Source organism: Myotis daubentonii, chromosome 9 (assembly GCF_963259705.1).
Source record: "Myotis daubentonii chromosome 9, mMyoDau2.1, whole genome shotgun sequence".
Classification (NCBI taxonomy): domain Eukaryota; kingdom Metazoa; phylum Chordata; class Mammalia; order Chiroptera; family Vespertilionidae; genus Myotis; species Myotis daubentonii.
Window position 1 is genome coordinate 80464527 of NC_081848.1, and position 22613 is coordinate 80487139.

The 22613-nt window shown below is 61.3% G+C and overlaps 2 protein-coding genes across 4 annotated transcripts; both read left to right on the forward strand.

Moving 5' to 3' along the window:
- The first annotated feature begins 29 nt into the window (after positions 1-29).
- Positions 30-6350, forward strand: BRMS1 (BRMS1 transcriptional repressor and anoikis regulator). Of its 3 annotated transcripts, none has more exons than XM_059710018.1 (10): positions 30-166; positions 2513-2658; positions 2750-2840; positions 2975-3102; positions 3275-3354; positions 3433-3529; positions 4085-4177; positions 4966-5030; positions 5431-5470; positions 5764-5934. In XM_059710018.1, exons 2-10 carry the CDS (start codon positions 2520-2522, stop codon positions 5796-5798), a joined length of 768 nt encoding a protein of 255 aa, XP_059566001.1. In that variant the 5' UTR covers positions 30-166; positions 2513-2519; the 3' UTR covers positions 5799-5934. The 3 variants fall into 3 exon arrangements, with proteins under 3 accessions (XP_059566001.1, XP_059566003.1, XP_059566002.1); XM_059710020.1 differs by having other exon boundaries at positions 5791-5934; XM_059710019.1 differs by lacking the exons at positions 2975-3102; positions 3275-3354 and having other exon boundaries at positions 5791-6350.
- A 145-nt stretch (positions 6351-6495) lies between these two features.
- On the forward strand, positions 6496-13321 carry RIN1 (Ras and Rab interactor 1). The gene is given in 12 exon segments (XM_059710013.1): positions 6496-7428; positions 7567-7747; positions 7844-7958; positions 8048-8120; positions 8220-8311; positions 8466-9215; positions 9437-9742; positions 10037-10168; positions 10304-10455; positions 11261-11588; positions 11591-11627; positions 11629-13321. Coding segments are annotated over 12 exon segments (2352 nt in total). The 5' UTR covers positions 6496-7339; the 3' UTR covers positions 11726-13321.
- Positions 13322-22613: the final 9292 nt, after the last annotated feature.

Here is a 22613-nt window from a genome sequence, read left to right on the forward strand (position 1 = left end):
CTCTTGATGACGAATACGGAAGCGCGGACAGGCCCCGCCTCCCAGTAAAGAGAGACCAGCGCTGCGGTTCCGGGAGCCGGGTGGCGGCGGCCAGCACCCGCAGCAGCGGGCACCGGGCACCTGTCGGAGAGTCTCGGACTTGAGGCCGGAGGCTCCACTCCCTGCGGTGCGTAACGCCACCCGTGGCGCCCGGTTCGGTCTCTCCAGCGAGTCGGTCGGAGCCCGCCCCATCGCCAGGGCCAAAGGGGAGACCTAACGGGCCGGACGCGTGCGGGGCCGCGGGAGAGCCAGGGATCCCCTGCCCGTGCCGCGCGTACTGGGGCGGATGGAGCGGGGTGGGAGGCTCCGGGCGCGCCGCGAGGGGCTGAGTCGTCCCCTTCCGGGGGGGGACCATGGAGGCCGCCTTGGAGACGCTCACTTTCTGAAAAGACCATTTGCATGTGCACAACGCCTGCCGTCCCTTACCCCAGCGATCTTTACAAGCTCCGAGTAGCAATGGCTACGCTCTCTCTGCACCTGGGGTAAGGAAGGAGGTTGTAGTCCAGTTGAGCTCATCAATTAAAATAAGAGGCACCTGGCGGAAACGACACTCCCCACCGCACCCCCTGCTCCCGCTCTTTCTGGTCCGGATTACGTTGCGTTTTACCGAGCAAGTATGTTCAACAGTGAAGGGGAATTGCAACGTTTGGGAACTGTTGGAACCGAGGCTTGAGAATGGAAATGATGAGACTGGTTTGGAGAACCGAGATTTTCAGATCAGGTTCAGATTATTTGTGAAATTATTGAGGAATGTGACTAACCTCTCCTCCAGTCCAGTTCTTTTACAAAACTTGGAATGCTGTCAAGGAAGGTTAGCAGAACACTGTGGGTTTGCTGGGGGCTACCAAGAGTGAAAGCCAACTCCTGCCTCACAAAAGTTGAGTTTGTATTTGCAAACCCTCCATCCTCAGGTGAATAAGGTGCATGTGCAGCCATGCCCTGCAGAGGCTTGGCGTCTGGTTGTGGAGACACATGAGATGGGCAAATAGAGAGGAAGTGTCAGCAACGAGGCTTCCCGGAGGAGTGGCTGCAAACCAGTGTCCAGAGAAGTTGGAAGAACTTCACAGGGAAACAGAACCCCTAGTCGGCAGAGAGATTATCTGTTGAGAGGCCTAGTTAGTCTTCTGATTAGGTGATCTCTGGGCAGCATTTGGCACTGTCACCTCTCCTTCCTTCTCAAGTTCTCTTCGTGACTTTGAGTTTTCCCTCCTCCACCTCTTGGTAATGTCCTTTTCCTTTGCAGGGTTCTCACCCTCTTCCCCTTTGGTGACCCTGAGTTCCATCATGAATGTCTTCTCACTCCACACCTCCCGCCTTTGCTGCTTGCACCCTCATGGGGTCTGAAGAACTCACTAGATAACATTGCCCAGATTCCTTTCTGAGGCTTAGACCCAGGTGCCCCCACCCTGTCCCTTCTCTCATTTTGAGGCCTTCGCACATGCTGCTCTACTTGGAATGTTCCCTCCCTCAGCCAGATCAGCTCATCGGTCTGGCCCGTCTTCGTCTGCAAGCCCTCATGCTGCAGCAACTCCAGGCCCCAGTTAGATGCCTCTCCCATATGCCCCTGCTCGCAGCTCTTCTCACATCACAGGAATGGTCTGCTTCCTTGCCCTTTTCTCCCAGGAACTTGTAAACAGCTCGAGGTCAGAGACTGTCTGTTTATCACAGTTGTGCCCAGCACCTACCAGAGTGTCTGAGGGTACCTAGCATATATTAGAGTTTCAATAAGTATTAGATGAGTGAATATAAGAAGGAACGCATAACAGTATTCGGTGTTGCTGAGAAGGCAACTACGATAAGCATTAAAAATATTGGCGTTAGTTTCAGCTGACAGTGATGATACAGAAACCAATCGGGACAAATGGGAGGTGAAAGTAGGAAGAGCAAGTGTGCGCAGGACTTGAAAGGTGTGGCTGTGAGGGGAGTATGTGGAGCAGCTAATGTGATCGGGGAGGTTGTGTGTTCCTGCTTTTCCTAAACGGTCGGGACTACCTGAGCATGTCCACAGCTCCATGGCAGGAACTGTCAGGAGGGAGTGCTGCGGACACGAAGTCCCAGAGGAAGCAGGAGCCGGGACTGGACCCAGGGCACAGTGAGAAGACAGGTTGCAGCATGTTCCCAGGAAGAGACGAGAAGGAACAGCACGAGGCGGGTGGGGGAGGAAAGAAGTGCCTGGTGCATTTGAGAATTGGCCGTTAGACGGTGGGGTAGTTCAAGTCTAGTCGGTGCAGGGCCGTGAAAGGCCGGGTCCCATCGGCAGCGGGGAGCCCACCCTCGGCCTTTCCCATCGGTGGAGATGTGCAGACCGGGCCGCGTGCAGCTTCTCCACCCAGGGTGTGCTCAGGTGGTGGCGCGTCCAGTCGCTTCCCAGCTGTCCCCAGCTGTGGCCAGGCTTTGCTTGACTCCCTGAGTGGCCACTTACCTGCTCAGAGCTGTGGGTAGTGGTGAGTGATGGCTCTCCCCCTCCTCCCAGAGCCCAGATGCCGCTCCAGCCTTCAAGCAAAGACACAGAAGAGATGGAAGCAGAGGGTGATTCAGCTGCCGAGATGAACGGAGAGGAGGAAGAGAGTGAGGAGGAACGAAGTGGCAGCCAGACCGAGTCCGAGGAGGAGAGCTCAGGTGACACGCACACACACGCACGCGCACGCACACGCACACGCACACACGCCTGCCCACTCCTCAGCCGACCTTGACTGCCCTCTTGTCTCAGAGATGGACGACGAGGACTACGAGCGGCGCCGCAGCGAGTGCGTCAGTGAGATGCTGGACCTGGAGAAGCAGTTCTCGGAGCTAAAGGAGAAGTGAGCGGGGGCCCCTGGGGCTGGGTCTCCAGGCGCGTGGGGTGAGGCGGGCCTGGTGCCGAGGCCGAGATGGGTCCCTGTCGGGGGCCAGGTGCTCCGTGTGTGTCTGACGGACGAGCACATTTACCTCCCAGGTTGTTCAGGGAACGACTGAGTCAGCTGCAGGTGCGGCTGGAGGAAGTGGGGGCTGAGAGAGCGCCCGAATACACAGAGCCCCTGGGGGGGCTGCAGCGGAGCCTCAAGATTCGCATTCAGGTGGCAGGTCTGTGGGCTGTCCTGTGCCCTGGAGTGGCCCCCAGCCTCCCTCCCTGTGCCCCACCCACCCATGGTCCCTTCCTCTCTCATCCCTGTCCTGCCCATGTTCCCAGCACCCCTTTTGGGGCACTGGAGTCCCTGGCCAAGCTGGGCCTCTCAGACCCTCCCTCCCTCTGCAGGGATCTACAAGGGCTTCTGTCTGGACGTAATCAGGAATAAGTATGAGTGTGAGCTGCAGGGAGCTAAGCAGCACCTGGAGGTGACTGATGGGCGCCAAGGGAGGAGGGTGGAAGGGGCCCGCCTGTCCCTCCTGACTGAGCTGCTCCCCCTCTTCCAGAGCGAGAAGCTGCTGCTCTATGACACGCTGCAGGGGGAGCTGCAGGAGCGGATCCAGAGGCTGGAGGAGGACCGCCAGAGCCTGGACATCAGCTCGGGTGAGGCAAGGGGCCGGCCCTGAGCACCCTGCCCCGGCCCGGCTCTGCCAGTGCCCACTCCTGCCCGGACCTGAGCTTCCCCGCCTGCTCAAGGGGATAGGGAGAGGGGTGTTCGTGGAGCCTGAATGAAGCCAGGCATGAAAGGGCCTGGCCCCGTGCCTGGCACACAGTGGGGGTTTAGGAAGAGTGGGTCCCCCTGCTCTCCTTTGCCCTTGCTCTCTTTCCAGGGTGACATTCTGACACTCCCACACATAAGTAGCCACAGTCCCCGCCGTGTCCATAGTGCCTGCATCCTGCGGGGCTCTGGGGAGGCAGGGGTTGTCCTCACCCCACTGCCCACTAAACAGATGAAGAAACAGCCCCGTAGATGTGCAGTGACTTCTTTCCCAGGTTGTGCTTCTGCGCAGTTGGGACCTGAACTCAGCTTCTAACCCCCAAGCCCAGGGTTCTCTCCCCCGTCCTGGGAGGTGGCTGATGGGGAAGGGCAGGCTACCAGGGTGGGGGTGTCCTGGGAGGGCCAGCACCACGATCCTGACTCTGGGTCTGGGGTCACAGAGTGGTGGGATGACAAACTGCACACCAGAGGCAGCTCAAGGACCTGGGACTCCCTGCCACCCAGCAAGAGGAAGAAGGCACCCCTCGTTTCTGGTATCCTTCCACCCGCTGGGCCTGAGCGGGCAAAGGCGGCGTGTGAGCTGGGAGCCTCAGAAGGGAGCCTGCTCACACACCTTGCCTGGTCTTCCCCCAACAGCCATGGCTTCTCTCTCCTGCCTCCCTGCTGGACCCTCGCATGAGGGAGGACTTGCCTCTGCCCCACCTTAGCCTTTATCCCTCTGGCATAGCCCAGCACAGAGATGAACTGAATTCGCACCCCTGCTCCCCACCCCCTGCTCTGATTCCTGCAGTAACCAGTCTAAGGGCACCGGCCGCCTGGCTTAGGAGTCAGGCTCAGGAAGGAAGGGAGGGAGGAGCCTGGGCTGCACGGACTTGAGGGCGTGGGGACATAATCGGGTACAGATTATGGGAGGACGGACCCCCGGGGGCCTGGGAAACCAGAGTGTTTTCTGTGTGTAGATGGGGAAAGGGGCCACAGGGGGGACCAGGAATAGAAGGAGCAAGGTCCCTGAGTGGGGGGATGGGCCTCAGCCTACTGACCTTGAAGCTGGGGAGAGGGCATGAGTGGGAGCCAAGGTAGGGGAAGTAGGGGTGAGGCTTGGGGCCCACCCCCGCCCTCTGGGACTCGTTGAAATAGGCCATAGCCACACACACCCCGCCCGCCCCCCACCCCCACCCCAGAGAACCTGGGGCCAAGAGGTAGGGGTGGAGCCCACGCTCTAGCCCGTCACTACCTCTCCCCCGAGCGTTCACACACCGTTCGCACGCCGGCCGAGGCCTCCTGCCCCTCCTCGGGCATTGCTTCCTTGACCCTGTTGCAGGCCCTTACATCGTGTACATGCTGCAGGAGATCGACATCCTGGAGGACTGGACGGCTATCAAAAAGGTGGGTCTCGTGCAGGGCCCCACCCCAGACGCCAGGTCTGCTCTGCAGGCTCCCGCCCTCGCCGTTCTGAGTTCCCTGGCATCACTGCCAGCTCACAGGCCGCCTTTTGCCCAGGGCTGCCCTGGAGGAGGGAGCTTCTAGGCTTGTTGGCCTCTTTCCTGTTCCGGGGCAGGTCTGGGTGGGATGGGAGAAAGGGAAGGTGGGAGAGCACTGGCTGGCCAGGCCTCTGACGGGGTCACATCAGAGCTTTGTCTAGGAAGCGTCTCATGCTCCATGCCCTCCCCACCCCCAACTCCCAGGCGGTACTGGCCCGACAGCCCCGCCCCAGAGAGGCTGATGGGGAGGGGACTAGCCAAGCCAGAGGCAGGCTCTCAGGGGGCTTTTCTTCTCTCCACCCCAGGCTAGGGCGGCTGTGTCCCCTCAGAAGAGAAAATCAGATGGTAAGAGCCACAGGGCTTCCCTCCTCCCACCAGCCCTTCCCCCAGCCCAGCCTCCAGGAAGGAGCCCAGGGAGAGGCAGTGGCCGTGTCAGATCCGTGGCCGAGAGTTGGGACAGTCTGGGCTTGAGGGCACTGGGAGTTTGGGGGCAGGAGCCAGGGTGGGGGTGGGGAAGGGGAAGCTCTAAGCTGAGGGGGCAGGACACGGAGTTAGTTCCCACCGGTACTGAGGGGCCCACAGATCATTTCCGCAGACGAAGTGGCGACTCCCTCTTGTTGGCTTTCTCTCACCTGCAGTGATGTTTCCCTTCCCACACCCCCCAGGACCCTGACCCTGCGATTCACAGCCAGCGGGCCCCTCTGGAGCAACAGGCACCAAAACCCGGATTGACATTTTCCTGCTGCAGCCAGGCAGACGGACAAGCCCTCGGGGTCTTTCCAGCCGGCTCTCCAGTGCTGCTCTGCGCACTCCCCTCCAGCCCTCGCTGGTCTGGACTCCTGCTCCTGCTCGGGCTTGTACAGCTGTGGCCCAAGCTGTCCTAGCCGGGCCAGACTGAGTCCCTCATCCCCAACAGCCCCTCCCTTCCCCTGCCGTCAGCCCCAGGTCCCTCCCTGACGAAGACCTGCCTCGTCCTCAGCCAAAGCACATCCTTCCTGCTGGCCTTGGACCTGGCTCCCCACTCACGGAGCCAGCGTGTTGGCCCACGTCGTGGGAACTCTGAACCAGAAGTTCTGTTGGGGGTCGGGCCGGGGTGGGGGTGGTGGGGAGCGGCTGTCCTGGCTCTTGCCGTGCTGAGAAGGCGGGCTCCCCAGGTCTTCTCAAGGCAGTCCTTGGTGCCTGCCCCCCACACTGCGGGGACTGGAATTAAAGCATTTCCTGGGTCTCTGCTGTGACCCAACCTGTGTCTCATTTACCTTGCGAGGCAGTCGGGGCTCCCATGAGGAGTGTCTCAAACAGGCAGTCTCTTCTGGGGTCCCTGGTGCCTCTCACTACCCAGCAGGAGCCTACCCACTCTGACTTGGGGTGTAGACTGCGGAAAAGGGGGACCCTCCTATGGCCCATCCCCCCAGAGGTGGGGGGCTGGGCCCTGGACTGCCTGGTGCTGGTGACGAAGTCTGAAGCAGCGTGTGGCCCAGGCAGAACACGTGGCCTCCGATGGGGAAGGGGCTGAGTGCTCTGTGCTTGGAGGCTGGGTCGTGTCTGCACCTGCCCATCGCTTGGCAGATTGGCAAGGCCTGTGTGCGTGGGCGGCAGCCGGCAGCAGTGCCATGTGCTGACACCTCACAGCCAGACTCCCTGTTTAGTGCTGATTATTAGAACCACCCCCAGAACCTCAGTTAAGCAAAGGGGTTTGTTTCCATGGAGACAGGCATCCTTTCTCCATGGCAACCTGAAATCCCAAAACCCCAGGAAGGCTTAGGAATGAGTCATCTGTGACCAGCAGGAGGCACTCTTTCACAAGGTGGACCCCAAGGTGGACAGTGGGGCCACTGAGCACAGACTTTAAAGGTGCCCCAAGGGCAGGAGGCTTGGGCCGAGGGGCAGGAGACCGGCCCTACTTAACCCCCCCCCCTTCCCACCCGTGGTCTGAGGCGGCTGCTCCTGGAAGCTCTGTACAGAGGCGGCAGCCCTGCAGCTGGGGCCCTCAGAGTGGCACTCGCATGGGAAGGATCCCTGTCCCCCCAGACTGGGCCCGGAACACGGGAAGTGGCGCTGCCCAGGCCGCTGCCCAGGCCGAGTGGACACCGAAGAGTTAACTGGCGGGCGTGACAGGGCGCACCGCCCTCAGGAAGTGTTACTCACCAGCGGGAATGCTCCTGCCTTGGGGGCCGGACTGTTCCTGAGTCCCAGAAGTACTCAGGAGCTCCCGCCATGGAAACCCCTGGGGAGCCAGGAGCAGGGCCGCTGGGAGCCCCCAGCCCTTCGGACGCCTCCGCGCCTGGGCACCTGGAGAGAGAAAAGTTGGTGAAGTTGGAGGGGCAGCCTGGAGGGGCAGGGAGGGACCGCGGAGCCCTCTGTCCCAGGGCAGAGGAGGGGGAAAGGGCTGGGCAAGGGGCCCAGCCGCTGGCCGCCTGCTCAGATCTGGTGCCTGCCTCCAGGCCAGCCCAGGACCCCATGTACGACGTGCCCGACGCCAGCGGGGGGCAGACAGGTGGGCCCCAGCGGCCAGGGCGCACTGTGAGCCTGCGGGAGCGCCTGCTGCTCACGCGGCCCGTGTGGCTGCAGCTGCGGGCCAACGCGGCGGCCGCGCTGCACGTGCTGAGGACCCAGCCCCCGGGGGTGAGTCTTGCCCCTGCCCCAGAGACTGGCCCGCGGAGGGTGGGGGGAGAGGAGCAGGACACGAAGGTCCTGAGCCTCCAGCCCATCCCTTCTCAGACGTTCCTGGTGCGGAAATCCAACACTCGCCAGTGCCAAGCTCTGTGCGTCAGGCTGCCGGAGGCCAGCGGCCCTTCCTTCGTGTCCAGCCACTACATCCACGAGAGGCCTGGGGGTGAGAGGGACTGGCCTGGAGGGACGGGGCTGGAAGCAGAGGCTGGGCCGGGGGGATTCCGGAGCACAGCCTCACTTCCCATCTCTCAGGCGTCTCGTTGGAGGGATCTGAGCTCGTCTTCCCGGACCTAGTCCAGCTCATCTGCGCCTACTGCCACACCCGGTGAGCCTGCCCTCGGGTGCTGGTGTCCGTGGGCCACCCTGTCCTCCCACCCCTACAGCCCCAAGCAGCCCTCACTTACCTGCCCCTCTCTGGCCCCAGGGACATCCTGCTCCTCCAGCTCCAGCTCCCTAGAGCCATCCGACAGGCAGCCACCCACAAGGAGCTGGAAGCCATCTCCCATTTAGGCGTCGGTAAGGGCTCCCCTGCTGCCCATTGCATAGGTGGACAAACTGAGGCCAAGGGGAAAGGGAAGGCACGTGGGCACACAGCCTGAGCCTGCACCTTGCCCTCCTTTGGGCGCATTCCCTTCCTCTCCCTGAGGCCCCGTTGGTTTCTCTTCTCTAGAGTTCTGGAGCTCCTCCCTCAACACCAAGGCTCAGCCAGGCCCCTCTGAAGGCCCGCAGCTGCCCCGGCTGCTGCCCCGGTCCCCACAAGAGCTGGACCAGGGCACCGGGGCCGCCCTGTGCTTCTTCAACCCCCTGTTCCCAGGGGACCTGGGCCCCACCAAGCGGGAGAAATTCAAGAGGAGTTTCAAAGTGCGTGTATCCACAGAGACCTCCAGCCCCCTGTCTCCACCCGCTGTGCCACCTCCCCCGGTCCCAGTGCCACCAGGGGCAGCCCCCAGCCAGACAGAGAGGATGCCCCCTCGACAGCTGCTGAGGAGGGAGAGCTCGGTGGGGTACCGTGTGCCCGGAGGAGCCAGCCCCAGCCTCCCGCCCCTGCCCTCCCTCCAGGAGGTGGACTGTGGCTCCCCCAGCAGCTCCGAGGAGGAGGAGGGCATGCAGGGGCGTCAGGGGAGTCCAGCAACCTCACCCCGCCTGAGTCTCAGGAATCGCAGGCGGCCTTTGCTTCGGTCCATGAGCTCTGCCTTCTGCTCTCTGCTGGCACCCGAGCGGCAGGTGGGCCGGGCGGCCTCGGCGCTGATGCAGGACCGCCACACAGCGGTGGGCCAGCTGGTCCAGGACCTACTGACCCAGGTGCGGGCCGGCCCGGAGCCCCAGGAGCTGCAGGGCATCCGTGAGGCACTGAGCAGGGCCCAGGCCATGCTGAGCGCCGAGCTGGGCCCTGAGAAGCTGCTGCCGCCTAATAGACTGGGTGAGACTCCAGCCCGTCTCTCCATAATCTCCGCTCTTACCCATGCCACTCTCCCCTCCGCTGTGCCGCCTGGCTCACCCCTTCACGCGCATTCCATTCCCCACTTCTCTCCCCCCGCTCTCCTGTCTCACAAGATCCCTCCTCCTCCTCATCCCTGTCTCCTGGACTCTGCCCCCACCCTGCCCTGGCCCCCTGACCCCTCGCCTGCCTCTGCTCCACAGAACGCGTCCTGGAGAAGTCCCTGCATCGCTCGGTGCTCAAGCCCCTCCGGCCCATCCTGGTGGCCCGACTGCGGCGCCGGCTTTCCGCCGATGGCTCCCTGGGCCACCTGGCTGAAGGCTTCCGCCTGGCCCGGGCCCAGGGCCCTGCAGCCTTCGGGTCCCGCCTGAGCCTGCCCTCCCCGGTGGAGATGGAGCAGGTGCGCCAGAAGCTGCTGCAGTTACTCCGCACCTACTCACCCAACGCCCAGGTCAAGCGGCTCCTGCAGGCCTGCAAGCTGCTCTACACTGTCCTGAGGACCCACCTGGGTACTCCCCCTCCTCCCCCACTGGCTCCTTGCTGTCAGAGGCAGGCCCCTCCAGGCACATTCCAGGAAAGGCACAGCTGGGGGAAGATGGGTCCAACCCTCCCATCTCACAGGTGGTCTAACTGAGGCCCAGATTGTGGCGCACCCTCTCCCCAGCCCCTGCTCTTGGTTGCCATAGAGACCACATTGCCCAAGGCCTGGCAGGTGGAGGGGAGGGTCACTGTCTAAGACAAGGAGGGGACTCTGACCGCAGGGCCTCAGAGGAGCCTGAAGCTACCCTCTCCGCCACCCACAGGAGAGGGCGCGGGGGCCGACGAGTTCCTCCCGCTGCTGAGCCTGGTCCTGGCCCATTGCGACCTTCCTGAGCTGCTGCTGGAGGCCGAGTACATGTCAGAGCTGCTGGAGCCCACCCTGCTCACCGGCGAGGGTGAGGGACCTCACACACATGCCACTTCCTGTCGGGGCCGGGCTGGAGCACCTCAGCGCCTGCATGGCCTGAGCCAGCAGGGAAGGGAGAGGAACATGTCACCCAACCCCATCCTCCATTCTCCCCGTGTCCCAGGCGGCTACTATCTGACCAGCCTCTCCGCCAGCCTGGCCCTGCTGAGCGGCCTGGGCCAGGCCCACACGCTCCCCCTGAGCCCCTCACAGGAGCTGCAGCGCTCCCTCAGCCTCTGGGAACAGCGCCGCCTGCCCGCCACCCACAGCTTCCAGGTAACAGGGCCCCCATACATCCGCCCAAACTGTGAGTCCCAGTAGGGAAAGGCTGGTCCCCCCCCCCCCACAATAGAAACAGCACCCCACGCAGAACAACGTCAAGACAGCCTTTCTGGAGAGAGTATGTTCCACTGTGCCCAGTGCTCTAGGCGCTCAGCCCTGAGTCTTCACAGAAATAGGGCCATCACTGCCCCATTTCACAGATGAGGAAACTGAGAGGGAATGGGACACAGGTGGCAGGCTGAAGCCTCAAATCCTGGCTTCCAGCCCCAACTGGGGCTCTGCCCACCCCTGGACTTCAAGCTTCCAGCCCAAGCTCCCCTCATCAGACACCATCCCTGCCCTTCACCATCCTCACTGCCCTTCTCAGACTTGGTTAAGAGTCCAGAATGTAGGCAGATCCTGGGCTCAAATCTGGGCTCTGCTACTTTCTGGCTGTGGGAGCTTGAACAAGTTAGGTAACTAATTTGAGCCTCAATGTTCTCATCTATAAAATGGGATAACAGTACCTACCTCCTGGGACTGATATGAGGATTAACTGAGTTAAAAGCAGGACACATGCTCAGGACATAGAGTTAGCTCCATCTGAGCATGATGGTCAGGCCGCAGGCCTGCTGGGGCCATCCTGCAGCCTGCAGTGCGACCCACCAGCCTCAGCCTATCTCTCCCTTCCTCAGGGCCCCCAGGACCTCACCTTGTCCAAAAAGCTTTTTCCAATTGGTTCTGCAGAGACCTCAAGTTTTGCAGCCAGATACATACCAAGCAAGGTTGAGTTTCTGTGTTTGTTTCTCCTCCTGCACAGCATCTCCTCCGAGTAGCCTACCAGGACCCCAGCAGTGGCTGTACCTCCAAGACCCTGGCCGTGCCCCCAGGGGCCTCAATCGCCACCCTGAACCAGCTCTGTGCCACCAAGTTCCGAGTGACCCAGCCTGACGCTTTCGGCCTCTTCCTGTACAAGGAGCAGGACTATCACCGCCTGCCCCCCGGAGCCCTGGCCCACAGGCTGCCCACAACTGGCTACCTCGTCTACCGCCGCCAGGCAGAGCGGCCCGAGACACTGGGGGCCTCACTTGGGGGTGCAATAGAGGAGGGCAGCGGGGAGCCAGAGGCAGGAGGCAGGGAGGAGAAAGGGGGCAGGGAGATGGGGATACTGAGGTCAAAGCCAGTCCCTGTGGCAACTGCTAAGCAGGAGGAGAGCCAGGCCAGGGGAGGCCCTGCTCAGCCGAGTGCGCTGGAGGCTGAGGGGGGCCAGGCAGCAGAGGAGTAGCTGGGAGTGGCCAGAGGGGCATTTGGGGCCGAAAACTCTGAGCCTGCTGGGAAGGCCTTTCAGAGCCCACGCTCGCTCGCCCTGAGCCCTCACAGGAGCTGCAGTGCCCTCAGCCTCTGGGAACAGCGCAGCCTGCCACGCCTCTGATAATTATCTCTGACCATACCTGCTGGGGGAGTGCCTGGACTGGCTATATCTGCGGCATTGGAGTAAAGTTGAGGGGCATGGGGGACCCCAAACCAAGGGCCCCTGCCTCTTACGCTTCTGCCTAGCTGGAGGCCGGCAGCCCCTCCAAGCTGGGGGCTTCAAGGCCGTGAACCGCTCCACCTTCCCCCGGTGTCTGGATGATTCAAGGAGGCAGCCAGGCGCTCGGGCCGGTCCTGCTCCAGGCCACCTGGAGACCTGTACCTCCAAACCGCAGTGCCCTCACCCATAAAGTGGGGGTGCAATGCCATCCTGTCTTCTCCCAGAAACCTTCCAGGGGTCCAGATGGATGGTTTTCCTGCAGAGCAGAACTCAGACCATGGGAAAGGGAGGGAAGGAGGTGGGATGTCAGCGCCCCCACCCCTCCAAGGGTCAAGGGTCGTTCGCTGCACTTGCCAAGGCTGACGTGGAGACCCCAGAGGGCAGGTCCCGCTGGAGCAGCTCCCAAGTTCCAGTCTTTCCCCTCAATGGGCCGTCCTCCCGGGCCCTCGGGCATCCCAGGGGACTTGGACAGGGAGACGGCTTTCAAATGGACGGGGGAGGGGGAGCTTGGAAACCATTTTCTCTGCACTTAACTCTTGGACCTCACAAGAGCTTTACGGGAGTTTGTGGTTATTACCCACCGACGTCAGACGTTCGGGAAAGTGGCTCCTAAGAGATCACATAGCAGGCCATTCGGGGCGCCCCCACCCAAACCAGGGCATCAGGCTCCAACTACACCCTGTAGCCTTCTAAGCCACCAATAGATTAACCCTCAAGGCCCAGCAGAGCAGGCAGCAAATCTGAGCAAAGAAAATGCCGGCAACAGCCACCAGGGGGCGTGTGTGGCACAGGAAGCTGCGGAGTGGGTGACACCAAGAGGGGCTCCGAGGCCTCAGCAGCATAAGCCGTCACAGGCTTTGCACTGGCAACCGGGCAGCCACTGGGCAGCCGGGGGACAGCGGGGCTGCGGCTGGGGGCCCTCAGCTCCCTCGGGGCCAGGGGTCTGGATGCGCCAGCCTCGCTGGGACCATGACCTGGGAAGGAACTGTCCCCTGGGTGAAGGAGGACCCCAGCCACTAAGGGACACCCCCCTGCTCATCAGAGGTGACAGCTGGAAGGTGGGAGTCCTGGACACTGGGCTTCAGACAAACCAGATGCAGCCTGGGTGCCGGGCTCCCGCATTTCTCGCTCGGCCACCGGCAGCATTTCCCACTTCCACCCTCTCCCCCAGCTTCTCGCAGGTTAGGGAGTCTCCCCTTCGGCTTTTGTATGTCCTCCTCCCGGCCCCTCGCCCACCCCCAGTGCCTTGCACAGTGTCGGACACTCCACGGGCGCTCAATAAACACTGTCCGCTGACTGGAGTTTGGTAACAGTGATGGGCAGTGAGGCGGGAAGCTGGGAGGTTAAGGGAGGGCTGAGGCTGGGAGCCAAACACGGGATGTTGCAAGTTCAGTCGGAGAGGAAGGGCCTGGAAGGTTGCAGGGGGGACTCGGAGAACCCCAGGCTGGATGGGGAGCAGAAACTGGGACTGGCTGAGGCTTCTGGGCCCCTGTCTCGGGGGCCACTGCACGCTGCTCTCATCCCCTTCCCCTGCGGAGTCCTGATTTCTGGCTCTGGGAATTAAGTGCTCCCACTCCCACCCCCCCCCACCCCCCGCAGTGGCTCAGCAGAGCACTGCCAGGCCCTGCCTGCTGCCTCAGTCTTTTATCTTCTGATTGGTAAGATCCAGGCCAAGTAAATCAGCATAAACAAGGTCATTACACAGGTGTTAGGGCTCCAGGCAGGGAAGGCAATGATAGGCTGGTCTAATACTGAGCTTGTTACCCCCATTTGACAGGTGAGCAAACTGAGGCTTGCTCGGGGAAAGGGGCTTGTTACAGGGCTCAAACACCAGGGCCTGTGGAGCTTCTGATTCTACAATCCCCCCACACAGAAGGACTATTTACTCATCCACTCAGCAATCACCCATGGAGTGTCTGTCTGGACCAAGCACCCCCAGCCGCGGCCAGAGGGAAACACATGTGACCTGGGGAGTAATCAGAATCTGCGCTGCCCGGCCCGAACCCCAGCCTCCCACCTTTGGCCTCTGGAAGAGGAAGCCGGGCTCTGAGAGGCGCCACGCCTTGCCGGAGTCCACTGCCGCGCTGGAACCCAGCGGGCCGCTGGGAGCACCAGGTCATTTCCTCCTCGGCAGTGCCGCCCCTCATCCCCCCACCGTCCCCGTAGGTCCGTGTGTGTGTGTTTACTGTCTGTCTGGCCCACCAGCAGGCCACAGCCGGGCTGTCCTGGTTCCCGCTAGCCCTCGGGGGCCTAGAACAATGCCTGGCGGAGACTGGCACTTGGTGAATACTTGCGGAGTGACGGATTCGGGAAGACTCTGCCTAGACTACAGTCATCGGCGTTCCTGGGCGTGGGCAGTGCAATCTCTACAGCCACCGCCAGGCGGCGCGCACGCACAGCTCCCAGCCTCAAGCCAGGTCCCCTTCTCACCTGGGGCCACCCAGGGACCCAGGGCACTCGAGGGCCACGCCCAGCCTGATGCCCGGAGGGAAGCAGCCCTGCAGTGCGGCCCGGGACGGGGGGGGGGGGGGGGGGGGGGCGTCGGGCAAACGGGGATCCCGACGCCAGAGGTCGGGACGTGCTGAGGGAGGGGCCGGGCAGGCCCAGGAGTCAGAGCGGGGCGTGTGGGCTGGTCCGAGGGCGGACTGGGGAGGGGAGGGCAGGAAGGCAGCCCGCAGCCGCACCCTGACCCACCTTCAACACAGAGTGCCTAACACCCAGGCCTGGCTTCCAGGCCCACGTTCACAGCCAGAAACACCCTGACTCACATTTGCACTGGGTGACAGACACCCTGCCTGCCACCCTCATGTGAGGGAACACCTGGGCACCCAACCTTAACAGGAACACGCAGGGTGTTGGGAACACCCTCACAGGTTCAGCATTTGTGCCCTGCAGGGTGGGGCACAGGGGCACCCATAGGCCCCTCCTCCAATCCACAAACACCCCTGGATCTTCAAACTCACAGATATCCCCTCAGCTGTTTCCTCTGTGGTTCAGAATGTGACTCCCTGACACACACACAGGGCCAGGCTGACATATGTGGTGACCTGCTACACAGAAACCTCCGGACACACACCTAGCCGTGCAGGACTGCCTGACACACCCGGTCCCTGCTCAGACATGGCACACAGGCACGGACACACACGTGCAAATTCTGACACAGACACCGAGACCCACGCAGGCACAAACTCAGAGACACACACACACACTTTTTATACTTTTGATCGTGCAGAAGATAGCCAAGCCCTCTGACTAACCTCACTCCCAGCCCGACCTTATCTCAGCCACCACTGAGCCACCCTGCCCCATGGGGAACTCTGACAAGGGCTGGGAGCTGCTGGAAAGACCCCTGTTGGGGGGGGGCGACCCCACTGGCCAGGCGGAGCAGGAGCAGCCAGGCTGGGTGGGGAGGCCTGAGCTCATCAGATTCCAGCCCGAGTGATTCACCGGAAGGGCCTGGGGAGGATGGAGGGTGGAGGGGGGGTGGGGATGGGCCCAGGGACTGGGACTTTGGGGGCCTAGGTCCTTCAGACCAGAGGGTCCTGGGTCCAGAGCAAGCCCCTAGTCTGGGGGAGGGGCTTCCCGAGGGGCAGCACAGCCCAAAGGGCCTGGCTCCTGGGAGGGCGGAGGACACAGAGCAGAGCCCCAGGATGAGACAATTGGCCGCTCCCGCCTGGGCCTGGGCCCCTGACCCCACGCCTTCCTAGTCCAGCAGCTGGGTGTCTTTAGCAGGGGTTAGGCCAAGGGTGGGGGCAGGGGTGGGGTGACCTTCACGGCCATTTGGCCCCTTGGGCTCTCAGCCCGAGTGGACCCCAAGGCCCCGGGTTAACGACCCTCCGTCCTGCCAGGAGAGGCTTCTGCCAGAGCTGAGAAGGCAGGCGGTGCACGGGATGTTTTCCTGCTGAGGTGGAGCCCCCGGCTCTGCCCACAGCCCCGCCTGCCAGGCCCACGATGCTCAGAGGACCGAGCTGCTCCTGCGGGGTGACAGGAAGAAAGGATGGGGCTGGGGGCAGAGCCGGGGCACAGGAAGTGCCTTTCTTGGAACTCTGCACCAAAATAGCCGTCTGTCCCTACTCTGGGTCTCAGTGTCCCATGCGGGAGGTATGTGTCACCAAGGAGACCTTCCCCAGGGAGGGGCCGGAGCTGACCTTAGTCTGGCTTCTGCCGCCACCCTCCCACTGCCTCCCACCCCGCCAGCCCCCGCCATCTCTGCCTCAGGCTCTGCTCCACTTTGAAGTCCTAACATAAATATCATGTCTGCTTGGGTTCCCCGTCCCTGCCGGTCACAGCCCCCAGACCTGGCTCCCACCCCAGCCAGCCAGCTCCGGGGGTGCATGCCAGGGGCGAGGAGGGAGGCCTGGACCACCCACGGAAGGTGGTGAGCCGGAGACCCGGTTAGGATCGGGGAGACAGAGTGGGCAGGACACCAGATGGAGGGGGAGACGCGGAAGTGGGCAGAGAACGGAGACAGACTCCAGAAATCAACAAGGTGACAATCCTGGGGACAGGACAGCAGAGAGACCGAGGCAGATGGGACACCGAGAGGGAAGGGAGAGGAGCAGGGAGGAAGGGGCTCTGCAGGCTGAGCCCTGGCGAAGTGAGGGCAGGAAAAGGGCCTGGACAGGAAGAGAAGGGGCAGCAGCGGGCAGGACCTGGTGGAAAGAAACGTCCCTGGCAACAGAGCAACTGACCTTCGTCATTTGCCGTGGGCTGAGGGGCTGCCCGGATGGGGGCTCCAGCGCTGAGGCCAGGACAGTCCTCAGGAAACCGAGATGAGTGGGGCACCTGGCGATAGGCCTCTGCAGGGACCACAGAGCCCACTCCCAGAGGTGCCCGCACACAGGGGAGGAAGGTGTGGCCAAGAAGGGCGAGCTGGGACTTCCCTGGAGGAGCAGACAGCAAGGCCAGGGCAGGGCCAGCCTCGAGGACCCTCCATGCAGCTTCGATGGCAGTGGGCACCAGAGGGAGGACAGGAACAGTGAGGACCAGGAGGGCCTCTGTCCTGGCCTAGGCTCTCCAGACTCGGGGATGGTCCCTGCTCTGCCTCCATCTGCCATGTGACCCGGAGCAAGCCTTGTCCCTCTCTGGGCCATGTGCACTGAGGGGAAGGGCTGGACCCTTTTAGCTCTGATGTTGGTTCCAAGACTCCCTTTCTTATGGGCAGATGTGGCCAGATGTTCAGGTCAGGCCTCTGCCAGGGGAGGGCCTGGGGCCCCAGCTGGGCCCAGGTTGGGCAATCTGTGAGCAGCCATGCTTCTCCGCTCACAGCTGTGGGCACAGGTGTGGGCCCATGGGGACTCACACACATCGCCCAGCTGTGCACACCACAGCAAGCCCGGGCTGTGCAGGCACGCACACGGTCATGCACAGACACCAGGCACACCCGCCAACACACACAGCCTCCTCCATGGCAAACAGCTCCCGCCCGCCCCTCCAGCTGTCAGAATCCTCTACCTCTGCAGCGACCACAGCCTGGGTAACCCCCTTCTTCCTGAGCCCACCTCCCCAAGCCTGTCTCTTCCCACCCTGTGCAGTCCTTGCACCACCCCCTTCCCAGGGGGCTCTCCCATCCAGAAGCACATGGGGTGCGGCCCGGCCCAGCATGTGGGGAGGGGGAGGAGGCCAAAATCGCTTCCCTCCCTCCCAGACTCTCATCCCTCCCCACTTCTGCCCTGGGATCTCTCCCACCTTCTTTCCTGTGGCTCCCGCCCAACAGGCGCCTCCCGCCCACCCCGTAGGCCCTTACTCCGAAGGCTGGGGTGGTTTGGGAAGAATTTAGAAATAGAAGGAGATAGGGGGATGGGGACAAAAGAAAAAGGAGGGAAGGAGGTGATTAGTACACAAAGCAATGTGCTGGCTCAGCAGCGGGGGCGCCAAGGCTCTCTAGGATGCCTGCCCAGGGGGCGCCCCCTAATCACACTCGACCCCCCCATCCTGGTTGTTCCACTGGGCCCTCTTCAGGCCAGCCCCTCTGCAGGCTGCCTTCACCCCACCCACAGGCGCGCACACTGCATCCAAAACCGCCATCTGGCTTGTCCCAGTAGCCGAGAGACAAGGCTCCTTCTGGGAGAGTGGGCTTCTGTTTTCATGCGCCTCTTCTTTTATATATAAATTTATTGATCTCAGAGAGGATGGGAGAGGGAGAGAGAGAGAAACAGCAATGATAAGAGAGAATCATTGATCGGCTGCCTCCTGCACACCCAGTAGTGGGGATCAAGCCTGCAACCTGGGCATGTGCCCTTGACTGGAATTAAACCTGGGACCCTTCATTCCACAGGTTTGGCTCTATCCTCTGAGCCAAACCAGCTAGGGCTCATGTGCCTCTTGAGGTGAGCTCCCCCCAGAAGGGCCATGATCGGAGTGGGAACCCCAGACTCTTGACCCCCTGTGTGAGCTGAGCCTGGCATCCTGAGGGTTCCCACCCCAGACACATTGGCCTCAGGCCCCAGCAGAGAAAGCGGGCTGTGTGGTGGGCATCGCACAGGAGCCCTGCCAGTGGTAGCCCAGCTGTCCTGCCCACCTGACTTCACTCCTACAGATCCAGGGTCACATTCTGAGACTGTCGTTCATCATGGTGGCGGCTCATTATGAACTAGCACCTGCCTGAATCCAACGTCTCATCCACACACCCATCCACTTAGCCACCTATCTGTCCATCCACTTACTCATTCCTCCATCCATCTACCATCTCTCTACCACCCATCCATCCGTTACTGGTTCTTTTATCTAACTACCCTTCCACCCATCCATCTGTCCACCCATCCATCTGTCCAACCATCCATTCACCCACCCAGTCTCCTGCTTCCACCCTTCCGTGCACCCATCGTATATCCACCTCCCCAGCCTCCAAGCGTCTGCTGCATCCATTAGCATCTTCCCGGTGCAATGGGGGAACCGAAACGAGTCAGGCTGGGCAGGACCAACAGGAAGAGTAACGCCACAACCAGTCGCTCTCTACCCTCTCAGCCCAGATCCTGGTGCTGTGCCCCTGCCTCCCCCATCCTGACTAGGACAGGGAGTTCTTAGACTGCCGCCACCTCACCTCTCCCAACCTGGACGGGGCAGGTGGGTGCCAGGCACTCACCCAAGCTGGGCCTCCAAGTCTCATTTTCTATCTACCAAACCCTTAGTCTTCCCGGGGCTTTAGGGGTTCCCCACTGCTCCTCACCATGGGTCCCGTTTCTTGACTCAAGCTTCCCTCCATTGGCAAGTAGGCTCAGCCAGACCATCTGGAATTTGGCTTTTGACCCTCCTCCTCCTGCTTCCCTTGCCTGCCCCCAACCCCTCACCCCAATGAGGCTGGAGTCCTGACCTCTGATCTGACACGCCACTAGCCAGAGCGCCTGCAGCCTCCCCTCAGACGCCCCAGCACTGGCCATTGCCCGAAGCATGACTGGGCCTGCCACACCCTTGGACCAGGCTCTGGGCCGCCCCTAAGGAGCCTCCAGAGGCTGCCTCCCCCAGCCTGGCCCGCCCTGCTGCCCAGTCTCCATCCAGCTCTCTCCCTTCTCCCAGACTATTGCAACAACCTCCTAGCCGGTCCCTGGCCTCGGGTCCCCTCTCCACCCATCACACACTAGGAACCTCCTGTCATGCTCCTTCCCCTTGGCCCCCACAATAGAGGCCAGCCTTTTGGCCAGCCTCTCCGCTCCTCACTGTCCCTCTAGACGTCGCTCACTCCAGCCCAGTGGAGTCCTCTGTGTTCTCCAAACCCCTCTTGAGCTCTTCCACCTCAGTCAAAGGGAATAGAACCTGGGACCCGTCATGCCTTCCTCCCATCTTCATTCCTTGATGTCATGCCCAACTCTCAGACTGTGTTCAAATGCGACGCTGCAGCAAGAGAAGTAGAATAAGAGCCAGGAAACGCCCTGGCTGCGCACTCAGTGGTTAGAGCATCAGCCTGCGCACCAAAGGGTTGTGGGTTCAATTCCCAGTCAAGGGCACGTACCTGGGTTGCAAGTCTGATACACAGGCCCAGTTGGGGCGTGTGCAGGAAGCAACCAATCAATGTATCTTTCTTACATCGATGCTTCTCTCTCTCCCCTCCTCCCTCTCCCCCTTACACTCTCTCTAAAATTCAATGGAAAAAATATCCTCAGGTAAGGATTGACACAACAAAACAAAAGAGTCGGAAGGCCTGAGTCCCAGCCATGCCACTGACTCACTCTGAGACTCCCTGGGCCTCATTTTCCCGTCTGCAGAAGGCTTGCTGATTTCCAGGGACCTCCCAATTCTAGGATGATCTGACTTCTGGGGAAGTCTGGGTACATGTGGGAAACAAGTGAGCTTTTGCTCCAGGCAGAATCCCAGCTTTCCTCATGTGTTGCTGTGAGCCGGGTTCCTTACTTAACTAAGTCTCATTCATTCATTCATTCTTCATTCATTCATTCAGCAGCATCTATGGGCCAGGAGCTTTCCGGGCTCAGTGGATACAACAGGGAACAAGGCAGTGACCCTGCCCTCTTGGGGCGCAGTCTCCTAGCGCAGGTGTTCTCCACTGAGGGCAACGATGCCCCCAGGAGAAAGGACAGCTGACAACGTGTGGAGACATTTTGGTTGTCCCACTGGAGGGATGCTACTGGCAACTAGGTGGAAGCTAGGGATGATGCTAAACATCCTACAAAGCACATTAAAAGAAACAATTACCCACCCCTGAGCATGAATAGCGCCAAGGTTGAAAGAAAATCCCTGACTAGTGAGGGATTCAGGCCAACAAGTAAATACTAGTATATACCATTTTAGATAGTGATGAGGGCAAAGGAGAAACATGGAACAAGACTGGGGCCAGGGAGCCCTGGGGTGGGGGAGGGGAAGGTGGTCAGGGACTCAGCCACTGGAACTGAGACCCGAGAGAGTGAGGAGGCAGAGCATTGTAAAACTGCAGGAAGCCCTAGCTGGTTTGGCTCAGTGGATAGAGCTGCGGACTGAAGGGTCCCAGGTTCGATTCCAGCCAAGGGCACATGCCCGGGTTGCAGGCTTGATCCCCAGTGGGGGGCGTGCAGGAGGCAGTCTATCAATGGTTCTCTCTCATCATTGATGTTTTTATCTCTCTCTCCCTCTCCCTTCCTCTCTGAATCAATAAAAATATATTAAACACGACAACAAACACCAAATAGCTGCAGGGAGAGTGTTCCAGGTGGGGAACCGCCAAGGCCGAGGTATTGAGGGAGAAATGAACCTGGTGAGTTTCCGGAACAGCCAGGAGTTCCAGAGCGGCTGGAGAAGAGGGGGTGGAGGAGTTGGGATGAGAAGTTCGGGGGTAGGTCACCTTGGGCTGGAGGCTGTGGTTGAGAATTGGCCTTTCCTCTGAGTGAGATGGGGACCTCGAAGGTTCTGAGCAGGACCTGACTGAACGTGACTTAGATTTTAAAAGGATCCCTCTGGCCGGATGCAGAGGGCAAAGGGGCTTGGGAGAGGCTGTTGTGAGAATCTAGATGACAGACGATAGTAGGGGCCAGAGGAGGATGTCGAAGAAGGTGGTGAGAAGCAGATTCTGGTCTGTTTTGAGGGTGAAGCCCGCAGGACCTGCTGAGAGACTGGACGTGGGGTGTGGGAGAAAAAGGAGTCTAGGATGATCTCAAGGCTTTGGGCCTGAGCCAGTGGAAGGCTGAACTGCCCATATTGCTGGTCCTCTCACGGGGAGGGGTAGACATTCTTTGTGCGTCACAGATGTAGACCTTGACAGAACCACCTTCTGGGCACAGAGCAAGCACTTCCAAAGCCCCGGTTCTCAAGGGGCCGGCTGTGTCTGCAGGGCCGGGCTGTGTGTGCAGGGCCGGGCTGTGTCTGCAGGGCCGGGCTGTGTCTGCAGGGCCGGGCTGTGTGTGCAGGGCCGGCTGTGTGTGCAGGGCCGGGCTGTGTCTGCAGGGCCGGCTGTGTCTGCAGGGCCGGGCTGTGTCTGCAGGGCCGGCTGTGTGTGCAGGGCCGGGCTGTGTCTGCAGGGCCGGGCTGTGTCTGCAGGGCCGGGCTGTGTGTGCAGGGCCGGGCTGTGTCTGCAGGGCCGGGCTGTGTCTGCAGGGCCGGGCTGTGTCTGCAGGGCCGGCCCTGGCACTGTAAGGTGGTGAGCAAAGCGGCCCTGGGCCCCACCCCCACCCAGATTCGCTGGGAAGACTAAGGAACACTTGCCTCATGCTTTGCAGCTGACAAAGCACATTTGCAAACACTGAGCGCTGTGATACAATAGCCCTGCTGAGCAGAAAGGCCCGGGCACATGACCCCCCTTTTGTAGATAATAATGGAGACCCAGAGAGGGTTAGTGACTACCCTGCAGGCACACAGCAGACCAGTGGCAGAGTGAAAAGCTGGACCAGGGCAGCACGTGGAGGGGCAGGGCCTCTCCTTCAGGTCCCTACTCCCAGATCAAACTTCTGCCAAGAGTGCAGTGGGTGTGCATGGGTTAATCTGACCATCAGCTCCCCAGGGACCATCCTGGACCATGGGCTCAGTGCACAAGCCTCCAGAGGCCTCCACGAGGGGCAGGAAGAGGACCCTGGCCAGGCCTGCGCAGCAGGCCCTGAGGACAGGGAGGGCTCCACACATGGGATGCCTGTGTCATACACACATGTGTGTCACTGTGTGCCCCATGCCCATACATGGTCTCTCACCAGTTCCCCTGAGGCTAGCCCTGCTCACCCGGCATGCA